We start from the raw sequence: 16,042 nt of genomic DNA, 5'->3' as shown, positions 1-16,042 counted from the left end.
GGCCCTCACCACGGTGCCGTAGCCTCCTCGCCTGACTTATCTGCATCTGCCTCAGGGAAAGGTGGATGATAAGCTGCGAGGCGTTGAGAACGGCCACAACTGCAGCGATGGTCGCAGCGGGCTCCATGCTCGCAGTGCTGTGGCGTCCGCGCTGTCACTGACTAGAAAAGTGCGCGAACTGATTTCCCGCCGGTGCTTTCAGGGAGGGAGGGCGGGAGTGATGGACGGATGACGACAGTTACCCAAAAGCACCCTTGACACATTTTTTTTACCCAGAAGGTATTGGCGGCTCCACCCAGAATTCCAATGGGCAGCGGGGACTGCGGGAACTGTGGGATAGCTGCCCACAGTGCAACGCTTCCAATGTCGACGCTTTCCCTGTTAGTGTGGACTCACAAAGTCGAATTACTGTCCTTAGTGTGGACACACACGTTCGACTTTGCAATATCGATTCCAAGAATTCGACTTAAGTAAAATCGAACTACTCTCGTAGTGTAGACATACCCTTAGAGACTAACAAATTTATTAGAGCATAAGATTTCGTGGACTACAGCCCACTTCTTCGGATGCAAGTGCTCAGAGGGTAGATCAAACCAGGTGCCTTCTTCCCTGGGTGGGAGGTGAACCCACACAAATGCACCTCTGATCCCTGGCTCCTCTCTGACCAAGGACAACCACTGTGAGTGGGGTGGGAGTGAGGGAGCAGAGTGTGGCACAGAAAAGGAACTTTTGGTTGTAGAACTCAAGAACTTGAGGCAGAAGACACTGCCCTACACACTCTAGGGTGAGTGTCCTGCTCACAGTTTTATAATTATGAATCCTGCTTGTGGCATTTTCCCTAATTAATGTCAGTTGACTTCCCCCCTCCTTTCATTAAATTTCTTTTCTACACTCAGATTCTGTGCTTGTGAGTGGGGAAATGTTGTCTCTCAGAGGTGCCCAGGGGTGGTGTGTAATTTGCCCAGGTTACTGAGTGGGGACTGGAACCAGTTCTGGGTTGTTGAAGAGGAACCCGTAAATATTGAACCTGGCCCTGGTTGCTGCTGACTCCACCTGGCAGAAAGGTTACATATAAAAAGAAAGAAAGAAAAAATAGACAAACTCCAATTAAAGCCACTTATAAAATTTATATGTAAATTTAGAACAATCAGGAGATAAAACAGCGAGATATTCCCAATTCCAAGCCTTGAGCTATCAGTTCTGGAGCTTTAACACAGATATAAGAAACACAAGTGTGATACTTCGTACTCCATCTTTAGTAGAGATAAATAAAAATAAATAAAATCTGCTTACTTTCGCTAACAGACACAATCTCTTTTACTGCCATTATCTACTCTATTCTAGTCCATTGTTTTTCACTCCATTAAAAAAGTATTTACTTAATTTAGAAAAAGTTTTTTTTTCTCTTATTACCAATGGGAATTTAGTTTTCTAATTACTTTTGCATTCATGTTTACCTATCACAATCATGTACTTGACTCACTAACATTTGACTCCATCATTACTATTAGTATCAGACTTGGAACCACATTTATTTTCATATGAATTTTAAGTTATTTTACAGATATAACTAAAAATGCCATTTGAAAATAAGTGACCTTCAGCACAATGTGTTTAGCTTTTGTTGTTGTTGTTGTCATTGTTAAACTGGCACTGCTAAGGTGAGTACAAGCTAAATTTACATTTTAGAAGCAGGGCCGGCTCCAGGTTTTCTGCTACCCCAAGCAGCAAAAAAAAAAAAAAAAAGCCATGGCAGCACGATCGCACCGCTCCCTCTTCAGCAGCAATTCGGCGGCAGGTCCTTCACTCCAAGCGGGACTGAGGGACCCGCCACCGAATTCCCGGACGTGCTGCCCCAATAGCGGCCGGAGTGCCGCCCCTTGGTACTGGCCGCCCCAAGCACCTGCTTCTTTAGCTGGTGCCTGGAGCCGGCCCTGTTTAGAAGGATACTATTATTTGATTATACCACTTTAAATAATGAATGGCAAAGCACAATACGGTAATAAAAGTACTAATGAGAATTACTCCAGCCAGGACAGGTTGGGCATTTTAGAACTCACTATTCAAAGACTTACATTTAAGCATAAGAGAGAAATAAGATTATGAAATGCACAGACAAGTAAAAAATAAATAAATAACAGCACTGTTATTCTTAAGGAACTTTGAAAGAATAAAATTACAGGGAATATATGTGCATTGTGCATTTCAACAGGCAGTACCAAGAATTAACAACAACAACAGTAGTACAAGTGTGTGTTGAGGGGAAAGTTTGTGTGTGTTGGGGAGTTTGAGAGAGAGTGTGTGGGGGAGGGAATGTGTGAGAGAGAGAGTGGGGGGAGTGTGAGAGACAGAGTGTGTGTGGGGGAGTGTGAGAGAGCGTGTGTGAGAAAGAAACAGTATGTGGGGTTGGGAGGTGGGGTAACCCTCTCCCATGGTGTAGATTACAATCCCCAGCCCACAAAGGTACATATAACATGTATAGAGGCCATGGATAAAAGGGACACAAAAATACACAGAACATTCATAAAGGGAATTCGACAGTCCCCAAAATGTCACATGTGGCTGCAACATCTGCCACGCAGAGTTCACATGTGAGTGTTAGACACTGTCCCTATTATCTCTGAATGGGGCTCAACACGTATCATGGGCGCCCTGGGGATAATGGTGCTGGGGGCCTGGGTCTCTGATACACAAGGCCTTTTCATGCTGCTCCAGAACAGGGGCCTCCTCATCTGCAGGAGGGGTGGTGTAAAATCCGGCAAGGTGTAAAGAGATGAAAATAGATCATCACTACACTGGTGATGGCTTTAAAGGTAAAATCAGAAGCCAGATAATGGAGGGGAGAAGGAGGCAGATAAAAAAGTGAAGGAAACAGAAAGCTAGTCACTGTGGAACTGCACAGGATGGGGTGGGTAGTGGGTGGGGGGTGTCTCGGTGGAGAGACACAGCATTCAGAGAGAGCCAGTTAAATTAGCAGGATGGAAACCACAGTAGGAGGGAACCGAAATGACAGAGTGGCTGTGGAGGCAGCCCTGGGGGTGGAGGGGGTCACTATAAGGGGTTCACAGAAGGCACAGAATGAAAAAGCCAGCAAACATCCTCACTGTGAGATGAGGTCTAGCTCTGAGTCCTAGTCAGATGTGTCTAGTGCAGCATGAATGACTTGTGGGTTGTTACTTCTAAACTGGAGAGTCTGGGATTCAGGACTCCTTCGTCACTGAAGAGTCTGATTTGTGATGTATACGGTCTGGCAGTGCATTGTCTAGCAATTGGAAGTGACTTTTTAAATAGTTTGCAAGCCCTGTAGTGGTGCTCACTGTGTTCTGTGTTTTTGAAGCTGCCAGAAATCAGCCAGAGCAGTAGGGTGGATGTAGCATCAAGGCCTGACATGATGTTGTATAGATAGTAACCATAGTTACTGGGGACCCAGCTGTGCCCTGTGCTTTCTCCATGTTGCTGGTTGTTGGCCGGCTGAGCAGATGTGGTTTGTAAGACATGGCAGTGATGTGAGATGGACGCTGATGACCAGTAATAGCAACAGCAGCAAACGCAGCGAGGAGGCCAGAGCGCCTACCTGACACCAGCCTGTGAACCTGTAGAGTGAGGCAGAGAGCGACGTAGCTGGGCAGAGCGGAGCTCACTGTGGAGCCGGGGGAGAATGAGGGAACCTTCCCCATCATCGTAGCTTGGTCTGGGGAACAGGAGAAATAACAAACCAGACGGTGAGTGAGTGGGATGCAGTGACAGTGCAACGGTTGTTTGACTTTCATAGCCCTGGTCCATGGATCAGTTACGTTTACACTAGCGCACTTCCCAATATTCATAGACTAAGGTCAGAGGGGCCATTAGATCATTTAGACTGATCTGTGCCATGGGCCAAACACTCTCACCCATTTACCCCTGTACTCAGCCCAAACTTGTATTTGACTAAAGCATCTTCCAGAATGTCACTAATCCTTGATCTGAAGACAGCAAGAGATGGACAATTCGCCACTTCCCTGGGTAGTTTGTTCCAATGATTAATCACCCTCAGTGTTACAATTCTGTGCCTTATTTTGAATTTGAATTTGTCCAGTTTTAACTTCCAGCCATTTAGTTCTTGTTATGCCTTTCTACCCTATATTAAAGAGAACTTTAGTACCCTGTATTTTCTCCATGAAGGTGAGACAGATGGGGAACTTTACTGAAATATTTTAATGAACTATCAGTAGGACTCTCTACTGTTCCCCTTGGCATCACTACTGCTTTGGGGGAAAGAATTGCTTCTCTCGCTGGGACTAGGCTGAACAGGCCAGAGATCTGAGATGTAGAGCCACTCAGAATGTCTGGGCTGGAATCAACACATATCAATGGAAACAATGAGGAGTCCTGTGGCACCTTAAAGACTAACAAATGTATTTGTGCATAAGCTTTCGTGGGCTGGAACCCATTTCATCAGATGCATGAAGTGGAAATTTCAGTAGGCAGATAGACATACACATGCGGAGATGGGTGTGCACTACTATGCAGAGGACCAAGTGCTAATGAGGTCAATTCAATCAGGGTGGATGTGGTCCACTCCCAACACTTGATGAGAAGGTGAGAGCACATTATAATAAAGGAGGCTGACAAAGGAGGTGCTGTAGTCATAATGAACAAGTCGGATTACGAATGGGAGGCTGCCAGGCAACTCTCCAACACCACATTCTACAGGACACTATCCTCTGATCCCACTGAGGAATACCAAAAGAAACTACACCATCTGCTCAAGAAACTCCCTGAAAAAGCACAGGAATAAATCTACACAGACACACCCCTAGAGCCCCGACCAGGGGTATTCTATCTGCTACCCAAGATCCATAAACCTGGGAATCCTGGACGTCCCATCATCTCAGGCATTGGCACCCTGACAGCAGGATTGTCTGGCTATTTGGACTCCCTCCTCAGGTCCTATGCTACCGGCACTCCTAGCTATCTTCGAGACACCACTGACTTCCTGAGGAAACTACAATCCATTGGTGATCTTCCAGAAAACACCATCCTGGTCACTATGGATGTAGAAGCTCTCTACACCAACATTCCACACAAAGATGGACTACAAGCCATCAGGAACAGTATCCCTGATGATGTCACGGCACACCTGTTGGCTGAGTTTTGTGACTTTGTCCTCACCCACAACCATTTCAGATTTGGGGACGATTTATACCTTCAAGTCAGCCGCACTGCAATGGGTACCCGCGTGGCCCCACAGTATGCCAACATTTTTATGGCTGACTTAGAACAACGCTTCCTCAGCTCTCATCCCCAAGTGCCCTTCCTCTACTTACACTACTCTGATGACATCTTCATCATCTGGACCCATGGGAAGGAGGCCCTTGAAGAATACCACCGGAACTTAAACAATTTCCACCCCACCATCAACCTCAGCCTGCACCAGCCCACACAAGAGATCCATTTCTGGTACACTACTGTGCAAATGGTCACATAAACACCACCCTATAGTGGAAACCTACTGATTGCTATACTTACCTACATGCCTCCAGCTTTCATCCAGAACATGTCACACAATCCATTGTCTACAGCCAAGCCCTAAGATACAACCGCATTTGCTCCAATCCCTCAGACAGACACAAACACCTACAGGATCTCTATCAAGCATTCTTAAAACTACAGTACCCACCAGGGGAAGTGAAGAAACAGATGGACAGAGCCAGACGGATACCCAGAAGTCACCTACTACAGGACAGGCCCAACAAGGAAAGTAACAGAGCGTCACTGGCCATCACCTACAGCCTACAGCTAAAGCCTCTCCAGCACATCATCAACAATCTACAACCTATCTTGGAAGATAATCCCTCACTCTCACAGACCTTGGGTGGCAGGCCAGTTCTTACTTACAGACAGCCCCCCAACCTGAAGCAAATACTCACCAGCAACTACACAACACACAACAGAAACACTAACCCAGGAACCAATCCCTGAAACAAACCCCATTGCCAACTCTGCCCACATATCTATTCAAGTGACACCATCAGAGGTCCTAACCACATCAGCCATATCATCAGGGGCTTGTTCACCTGCACATCTACTAATGTGATATATGCCATCATGTGCCAGCACCATCATGTGCCTCTGCCATGTACATTGGCCAAACCGGACAGTCTCTACTCAAAAAAATAACTGGACACAAATCAGACAGCAAGAATGGTAACATTCAAAAACCAGTAGGAGAGCACTTCAATCTCCCTGGACTCTCAGTAACAGACTTGAAAGTTGCCATACTTCAGCAAAAAACCTTCAAAAATAGACTTCAGTGTGAAACTGCAAAGCTAGAATTCATACGCAAACTTGACACTATCAGACTGGGTCTGAATAGAGACTGGGAGTGGCTGGCTCACTACAAGAAGTAATTTCCCCTCTTTTGTTATTCTCACCTTCTCATCAACTGTTGGGAGTGGACCACATCCACCCTGATCAAATTTGACCTCGTTAGCACTCATCCTCCTCATAGTAATGTGGAATTGTGTGGATCGTGGGGTCCAGCACAATAAAAGGTCACTCCCAAGGGACTGGCTGAAGGCCAGAGCATAGATTAGACCTAGTGAATCCATGACAGAAAGTCACCTCTCACTCTTCTCTTTGCTAAAGTGAACAGATTGATCTCCTTCAGTCTCCTACTGTGGGGCATTTGCTGCAGCCCATAAATAATTTTTGGTGACCTGTTTCTGCAGTGTCTGTGATGTTTTGGGTGCAATTCAGACCAGTAAGGGGTTGTGTCACCACCCGTCCTGCCCTCCCAACTGCGACTGCTCAGAGCCTAGGAAACCTGCCCTGTCACACAAGAAGCAGTTCAGAGCTGAGCTCTTTTGGAAACGTGGCCCTAGGCCTCTATGGCCCCTGGCATCTGCAAGAGGCTGCGTTGCTGTGACGGGCAGTGGGCTTCCACATGGGGCTCACACCACGTTACACCGATGGAAGCTCTGGCTCGGTCTGGACTGTGATGTGGTGAAGTGGCTGTAACATGCCTTAGGCCAGGATGGCTGCAGAGGATGGCACGGCCCAATGAGCAACCACACTGGAGAGGAAGTAGGTGAGAGCAGGGCTGGTGGGCCACAATGTGTGTCACTCACTGGGCACCTGCATTCGGTGACAGCCGCTGATAGAGCACCAGTGAGAGGTAAAGCTGCCCCTGCCCTGCCAGAAACCCCCCTAAGGGCAGCAGCAGCCTCACCTGCCTCCCTGGGAGTGAGGGCCCCCCAGGATGCCAAGGGCCTTGTGGGCACAGACAGGTGCAATTGACACTGGAGGGGGAGATTTTTACAAACAGAGGAGTTAGGGTCAACAGGGAATGGGATTATGCTCCCAAATCCCTTAGGGGCTTTAGAAAATCTCCCCCTTGCTGCACCACTTGCACCCAATCCGGCCTCAGGTGTTTCCCTTCCATCTTTCACCCTCTCACTCTGGAGTGTCCCATTTGTGAGCTGATGATGAAAACACCCGCACACTCCCAACAGCGCCCCACAGGAACATTACAGCCGGCGATCGGTTCCTACCCCATCAGTAATTAGAGCAGAACAGCAAACAAATGCAAACCTGGCAGTGGAGAAGGGACTGGGCAGGTCTCTGAATCTGTGTGGGCATTTCTACAGCCACAGCTGCGTTCCCAATAGGAAAGTGACAGTTTATCCCCCAAATCCCAGGAATGAGGCCTGTTGATAGCAGCAGCTCATCTGACTAATCAGCCTGAAACTATCCAGGGGAGCAGTTCAGATGGGGTTGCAGTGAGTGACCCCCTACCTGCGGTGTCCTCTGGAGTCGTTTCTGAGCCGTTCCAGTCTCTCCGGGGGGCTCCCTGCTTCACTAGCACCCAGAGCCATTCCCTCTAGGCAGAGCTCCTGCTCCCAGTGACTGGTTCCCTTTCCCAGGCTGTGACATCCATCCTGCTGCAGGGGCCAGGGAGCCGCAGGGGTTAACTCCAGCCTGCCCCTGAGCTTTTCATTCAGTTAATGCATTTTATATTGAATGAAAGCCCCGTCCCCTCTTGGCACATCCACCAGCTTCAAAAGTGAAAGAAGGATCGAGGCTGGAACGTGACTGTGACTGGATTCGCCTCATAGGATGGTTATGGCACAAAGATCAAATTCCTCTGACACACCCACAGGGCTAGGGAGAGGGCAGCTTCGGTGCCAGCAGCCTCAGCTCTGCAGGTTGCCTGGTGACGGACAGTTCTGCAGGCTGTTTGTCCCCTGCTCTACGAATCTCTGTAATTACTTCAGCCCTGTGTAAAGAAAGGGACCAAATCCTGCTGCAGCAGCCCCTAGACTCAGTGGCCATGTGAATTCATTCCAGTTCCCTGATGTAACATTAACCAGTGATTATTTGGCGGACAGGGTTTTGCTCTATGCTCTCCAGTGGGCCAGCCCTACTCCCTGGGCCTCCACCCCTGCAGTGTTATTCAGACAGCCTGGCCCAGATCCTCTTTCCTGGGCCCTGGCTGCTCTGCTCTTCCCCTAGAAACAGGTCTCAGCAGGGCAGGGAGACAAAAAATAAAATGGTGCCTGGCTGAGTGCAACAAACCTCCTGAATTCTGTGGGATCTTGGAAAATGCTGAATTCCCTCACTGGGGAATGTTGTGATAATTGTGCCACACATCTACCCGAATTGTGAGCTGAGCTGTGAGAAGTGAGAGAAAGTTGATAAAATATCAGAATAGCCGCTAGCAATAAATGCCGATAGGAAAAGCTGCAAACAGAGCCGTTGGGGGCCTTAAGCAGGAATAGTGTTTGGGGGGAGGGGAATGCGGGGGGGGGTGGCCCTTACCCAGGCCTGTGAATTCTAACTGCATTATTTCCACAAATCAGGCCCCCTGAACTGCTTGGAGCCCTAAGCAACTGCTTAGTCTGCTTATGCCGAGCGCCGGCTCTGGTGGGAGAGAGGCCGACTGAATCAATCCCCACAGAGAGACTCCTGGTTTAACTCCAGGACTGTGTTCAGATCGTGCCTGGTAAACATGAGGAGGGTGGGATGGGAAATCAATGGAGCACAATGGGTGTGTCTGAAATTAGGCCTAGCTGGTGAACCAAATAATGAGGGGATGGGCTATTCCACCCACCGCTCCCCCTGTGGGAACCTCTAGAAGAGAACCTGGGTGGGAAATTAGCAGCCGCTGGCTGACTGGGAGCCAGGTGGGCCTCAAAGAGCGAGCTCCACCATCATGGCTGCCACCCCCACCATCTCTTGGGACCTCAGAATCCACCATTATGCAGTTGGGCCTTCATAGCCCTGATCCAGAGAGATGTGCTGACCAGACTGAGCCAGGGAGGGTCCTGGGTGACATCACCACCTCCACTGACTCTGGCTACATTCCTGGGATAAGAGACTTTGTCACTCACACACACACACCCCTACCTCTGTGTGTCCTTTTCCTTCCCTATCTTATTTTTATTCTATCCAGTCCCTCTCCTTTTGCCTTCTGTATATTTTGCAAAATAGCTGTAAGCCTGTGGCCAGAAAGAGGCACTAAAAGCAATGACCTAAACAGCCGGATGCTGGTACAAGTTTGCTCTGTCCTCGCTGTGGCTGATCAAACCATGTGCTGTGATTCTCCAGCAGTGAGGTTGTGAGTCAGAGTCAGACCCACAGACAGAAGCTGCATTTTCTCTCTCTGCTGTTCTTTTCTCTCCCCTGCATGGGACCTTAACTCAGATGTCTGAGGCAGTTCACTCCTCTCAGAGCTACTGTTTCAGGCAGTCTGCAGACTCAGGCAGTTATTGCCTGTTCTCATTTTCAAGGTTATTGCTTAAAAGTCTTTAAATCATGACTTGAGAACTTCAGTAACTCAGGCAGCAGCTATGGGTCTATTACAGGAGTGGGTGGGTGAGGTCCTGTAGCCTGTGATGTGCAGGAGGTCAGACTAGATGATCACAATGGTCCCTTCTGCCCTTGAAGTCGATGAGTAAATGAATTCAGTGCCCAATCCCCATTAATTTCAAATGGGAGCTGGGCCTCCAAATCTTCTGTGTGAGGCTTTGAAAATCCCACCTGTGATTATTGAAGATGCAGATGAAGACTCTGGAGCCCAGTTCTGCAGCAAGAGGTGAATTCTGCAGCCTGAGAATTGAGGAATTCACTGGGCCCAGGTTTAATTAAGAAAATAATGTTTATGTAACACCCACCTGCCCAGGCTTCCTGCCGCACTAGAGAGAAACCCTGACACAGGTCTGGTTGTGAGGAGTGTGACAAGGGCCAGCAGCCTGGAACGAGCTCAGCAGCCGCCCAAGATAATCAAACAAAACCCTCTCCACAGTGTTAGTTTCATTCATAGATTTCCTGGTGCAATTAAATAAAACAATGTAGCAGAGTCTGTGGCCACCTTCCTTTCATGGAGCTGCACAGGCTGAGACCCCCGTGGGCAGGGCTCCTCTCCCTGTGCAAAAAAACCAAGGAGTCCTGGTGGCACCTTAGAGTTTCAACAAATTTATTTGGGCACAAGCTTTCACGGGTTATGACCCACTTCATCAGATGCATGGAGTGAAAAGTACAGTAGAGAGGTATAAATATACAGCACATGAAAAGATGGGAGTTGCCTTACCAAGTGGGGGGTCAGGGCTAACCAGGTTAATACAGTCCAATCCCTCAGACAGAGACAAACACCTACAGGATCTCTATCAAGCGTTCTTAAAACTACAATACCCGCCTGGGGAAGTGAAGAAACAGATTGACAGAGCCAGACGGGTACTGAGGACAGGCCCAACAAAGAATGTAACAGAACGCCACTAGCCATCACCTACAGCCCCAACTAAAACCTCTCCAGTGCATCATCAAGGATCTACAACCTATCCTGGAGGATGATCCCTCACTCTCACAGACCTTGGGAGGCAGGCCAGTCCTCGCTTACAGACAGCCCCCCAACCTGAAGCAAATACTCACCAGCAACTACACACCACACAACAGAAACATTAAACCAGGAACCTATCTCTGCAACAAAACCCATTGCCAACTCCACCCACATATCTATTCAAGATCATAGGACCTAACCACATCAGCCACATTATCAGGGGCTTGTTCACGTGCACATCTACCAATGTGATATATGCCATCATGTGCCAGCAATGCCCCTCTGGCGTGTACATTGGCCAGTCTCTATGCAAAAGAATAAATGGACATAAATCAGACATCAAAAACTGTAACATTCAAAAACCAGTAGGAGAACACTTCAATCTCCCTGGACCCTCACTAACAGACCTAAAAGTAGACATTCTTCAACAAAAAAAACTTCAAAAACAGACTTCAACAAGAAACTGCAGAGCTGGAATAAATTTGCAAACTTGACACCATCAAATTAGGCCTCAATAAAGACTGGGGTGGCTGGGTCACTACAAACAGTAATTTCCCCCCCTGCTGATATTCAGACCTTCTTGTCAACTGTTGAGAATGGACCACAACCTCCCTGATTGAATTGGCCTCATTAGCACTACAATAAGTAATTTTTCCCTCTGTTGATATTCACACCTTCTTGTAAACTGTTGAGAATGGGCCATATCCACCCTGACTGTATTAGCCTCCTTTGCACTGACCCCCCAACTTGGTACGTCAACTCCCATCTTTTCATGTGCTGTATATTTATACCTGCCTACTGTACTTTTCACTCCATGCATCTGATAACATAAGAACATAAGAACGGCCGTACCGGGTCAGACCAAAGGTCCATCTAGCCCAGTATCCTGTCTACTGACAGTGGCCAATGCCAGGTGCCCCAGAGGGAGTGGACCAACAGGCAATGATCAAGTGATCTCTCTCCTGCCATCCATCTCCATCCTCTGACAAACAGAGGCTAGGGACACCATTCCTTACCCATCCTGGCTAATAGCCATGAATGGACTTAACCACCATGAATTTATCCAGTTCTCTTTTAAACACTGTTATATTCCTAGCCTTCACAACTTCCTCAGGTAAGGAGTTCCACAAGTCGACTGTGCGCTGCGTGAAGAAGAACTTCCTTGTATTTGTTTTAAACCTGCTGCCTATTAATTTCATTTGGTGACCCCTAGTTCTTGTATTATGGGAATAAGTAAATAACTTTTCCTTATCCACTTTCTCCACATCACTCATAATTTTATATACCTCTATCATATGCTCCCTTAGTCTCCTCTTTTCCAAGCTGAAGAGTCCTAGCCTCTTTAATCTCTCCTTACGTGGGACCTGTTCCAAACCCCTAATCATTTTAGTTGCCCTTTTCTGAACCTTTTCTAGTGCCAGTATATCTTTTTTTAGATGAGGAGACCACATCTGTACGCAGTATTCGTGATGTGGGCGTACCATCGATTTATATAAGGGCAATAATATATTCTCAGTCTTATTCTCTGTCCCCTTTTTAATGATCCCTAACATCCTGTTTGCTTTTTTGACCGCCTCTGCACACTGCGCAGACATCTTCAGAAAACTATCCACGATGACTCCAAGATCATTTTCCTGACTTGTTGTAGCTAAATTAGCCCCCATCATATTGTATGTATAGTTGGGGTTATTTTTTCCAATGTGCATTATTTTACATTTATCCACATTAAATTTCATTTGCCATTTTGTTGCCCAATCACTTAGTTTTGTGAGATCTTTTTGAAGTTCATCGCAGTCTGCTTTGGTTTTAACTATCTTGAGCAGTTTAGTATCACCTGCAAACTTTGCCACCTCACTGTTTACCCCTTTCTCCAGATCATTTATAAATAAGTTGAATAGGATTGGTCAGAGGACTGACCCTTGGGGAACACCACTAGTTACCCCTCTCCATTCTGAGAATTTACCATTAATTCCTACCCTTTGTTCCCGGTCTTTTAACCAGTTCTCAATCCATGAAAGGACCTTCCCTTTTATCCCTTGACAACTTAATTTATGTAAGAGCCTTTGATGAGAGACCTTGTCAAAGGCTTTCTGGAAATCTAAGTACACTATGTCCACTGGATCCCCCTTGTCCATATGTTTGTTGACCCCTTCAAAGAACTCTAATAGATTAGTAAGACACGATTTCCCTTTACAAAAACCATGTTGACTATTGCTCAACAGTTTATGTTTTTCTATGTGTCTGACAATTTTATTCTTAACTATTGTTTTGACTAATTTGCCTGGTACCGACGTTAGACTTACTGATCTGTAATTGCCTGGATCACCTCTAGAGCCATTTTTAAATATTGGCGTTACGTTAGCTAACTTCCAGTGATAAAGTGGGTCGTAACTAGGGTGACCAGATGTCCCGATTTTATAGGGACAGTCCCGATTTTTGGGTCTTTTTCTTATATAGGCTCCTATTACCCCCCACCCCCGTCCTGATTTTTCACATTTGCTGTCTGGTCACCCTAGTCGTAACCCACGAAAGCTTATGCCCAAATACATTTGTTAGTCTCTAAGGTGCCACAAGGACTCCTCGGGTTTTTTTCTTATACAGATTAACACGGCTACCTCTCTGAAACCTGTCTCCCTGTCCAGTGGATGTTTTGCCTCTGTGCTGAAACGCCAAACAGCATCTGCGTCGGTGCCGATTGTGAGGGTGGATTAGGCGATGTGGTGCCAGTTCCCTATGAAATAGACCAAGACCCAGCAGCTCACTTCACACAAGTCACCAGACGTCCATGTATCATTGTCCTGTGCTATTATTGACCGACTGTACCAGTGCTCCAGCAGTGAAAGCCAGGGGTGTGCCAATGCCCAGCCACTTCTCTGTAACAGAAAGCTTTTTGAAGGATCATTGGATTATATTTGTCCTTCTAGCTGCTTTGATTTCTGGGTTTGATACCTTAATATCTCCCCTGCATTTCCCCAGAATCTTTTGTACAAATTATTGCTGGGAACATTTGTATTCTGCTTTTCGATAAGGTTGATATCTTTTTCTTTTTTTAAACACTTCCAAAATTAATGAAAGACTAAATATATAAATTACAAGGTCGCAGAGGGCACAGGGATGGGTGCAGTATAAGAACCTGACTAGAGCAGGAGGGATCACACCCCTGCTGTGGTAACACCTGCCGGAGGGGTTGCAGCTGGAGGAAATCTCCAGGGGGCTCCCGTACAGGAATACACTTCACACAGCTCTGTCAGTGGGTGGGGGCTGCTCTCTCACAGACTGAGCCAGAGACTTGCCCCAAAACTGGCCGGTGCTGAGGGACCAGCAGGAAGTCAGAAGGCCCTAAGCCCCAGGCAGTGCCCATGGCCATCCCTGGGAAACACAGCATGTAGGGAGCAGCACTAGCAGGAAGTCCCCTGTGATCACAGCTGCCCCTGGGGAACCCCATAAAGGGGGATCCCCACCATGAATGGGAAGGTGCAGAAAATATCATACAGCCCCAGGTGATATTGCCTTTTCCAATGAATCTCCACTAGGCTGAGGGAGGGACAATGGGTGTCCCCAGCTCTGGCCCATCCATTCCCCTCACCATCTGCTGTAGGATCCATGGAGCACACTCTGCATGGGGGTCAGTGTCACAGAGACCTCTGAGCCCATTCACATGGGAGCCAGGGGACCCTGGTGCAGAGGTTTCCTGTGAGAGCAGATCTGGGCAGGAGGACATGAGTCACCTCTGTATTTGGTAACTTTTCTTCACACCAGTTTGTGCTGAAAGACTCCTTGTCTCTGGAGGCAGGAATTGTTGTAACCTTCAGACTTTACAGCAATAAACAATACGGGTAGCACCATAAAACGTTCCCTTATCAGGTCAACGGTTGCTTGTGATGGCCAGTGACACATTAACTGTCTGGCTCTTGGGAAGTTTCATTCTTAAAAAGAGAAGGAAGAGAAGTTAGAAAAGTTCATCTAACGTTGAACAATGTAACAATAGCAGCAGATACTGGCTCACACGGGACAGGGATAAGGGTACAGAACCCCTCATGGGGCAAACTCTCACCCTGCCCCAATAGCCCCCTCTCCTGCTGCCATCCACCCACCCCTTCTGCCCGCTCCCAGTGTCCCACCCTTCTCTTATCTTAGCCTGTTCCCTTCTGTCCTTGGCAGATCCAGCTTCATGATCCCCCCACGTGGTCTGTCTGTTCCTGAGGCTGGGAGGGTGAATCAATGCTCCTCAGCTCATGCTTCAAACCTGTGAGCCCCCATCCCGCTCCCATTGGGTGAATGGTTAAAAGCCCCACTGACATCAGTGGGAGCTGCAGCCAGGCCCCATGTGGGGACCTCCCATGCGATTGCCTTGGCTCAGTATCACACATGGGAGCAGAGAGATGTCGGGGCAAAATCCAGTCATCTTAGCCTGTTTGCCCCCAAAATCCAGTCACCTCAGCCTGCTCTCCTCCTTCTACAAGGGCAGAACCAGGCTTTTAAACCTGGTGATTACATGGGGATGTCCCCTCCACACTGTGTTTACACCATATAACCAGCTCAGTGAGATGCAGGTTACTCCCCAGTGTGGAAATACCCTGATTGCCAAGCAGGAGGACACGAGACCTTCACCGGCTGCTATTTCTCCCAGTGCCTGGTAAATAATTTGCCTGGCTGATCTGACCCCACCCAGTGCAAAGAAATACTCAGACTGAACTTTCTCCTCATCCTGTGTCATTTGTGACCCGATTACAATCTGTGACCCTGTTTAACAGCAGGAAAAGGGAGGAGGTGGCGAAGGAAGGAGGGCAGACAATGAGTAGAGAGGTGTAAAAGCTGAATATACTCTGTGGCTCGGGACCAGAGACGGCTGCATAGCTCACATTCACCAGTGAGTTAAAAGTGCACTGAGATTTCAGGAGAGGCGGGAATATCACAAAGCTGATGTAGGCAGTCAGGGTTATGGAAGTTTTGGAAATTTCTGCCATTGTAAATGCTACAGAACACTAAGGATTCAAAGCCCCTCCCATTTCCAACCTCTCTTTGCTTTCTAGGGCAAGCATTGACCACATTCTCCTGGTCTTTAGACAGTGTAAAGTGGAGAACATTTAGGCCCTGAACTGTCCTTGCATGCAGTGAAGGGACTCTGCAGACCGGCAATACAGACTTGCACAACTGATACTAAATTCTATGTTGGAAAAGTCAAGCAGATTTTGCTACCAGTAGCAGTTGCTGACTTCCATGGTG

General features: G+C 47.6%; 2 protein-coding genes across 2 annotated transcripts in view; one reads left to right on the top strand and one right to left on the bottom strand.

Moving 5' to 3' along the window:
• The window catches only part of LOC117887197 (butyrophilin subfamily 2 member A1-like), a 305,733-nt gene extending 297,646 nt beyond the window's left edge, over positions 1 to 8,087 (bottom strand). The window contains exons 1-2 of the mRNA XM_034789547.1: positions 7,777 to 8,087; positions 3,575 to 3,691 (exon numbers count right to left, since the gene is read on the bottom strand). Of these exons, the coding sequence (XP_034645438.1) occupies positions 3,575 to 3,680 (106 nt within the window). The 5' untranslated portion in view covers positions 3,681 to 3,691; positions 7,777 to 8,087. The remainder of the gene's footprint in view (positions 1 to 3,574; positions 3,692 to 7,776) is intronic.
• Positions 1 to 16,042, top strand: part of LOC117887162 (butyrophilin subfamily 1 member A1-like) — a 292,990-nt gene that overhangs the window by 232,180 nt on the left and 44,768 nt on the right. The gene's annotated exons all lie outside the window — the stretch shown is intronic.

The sequence above is a fragment of the Trachemys scripta genome, chromosome 14, assembly GCF_013100865.1.
Source record: "Trachemys scripta elegans isolate TJP31775 chromosome 14, CAS_Tse_1.0, whole genome shotgun sequence".
NCBI classification, from domain to species: Eukaryota; Metazoa; Chordata; order Testudines; family Emydidae; genus Trachemys; species Trachemys scripta.
The sequence above is the reverse complement of the archived record's forward strand: the minus strand, read 5'-3'. Positions and strand labels throughout refer to the sequence as shown.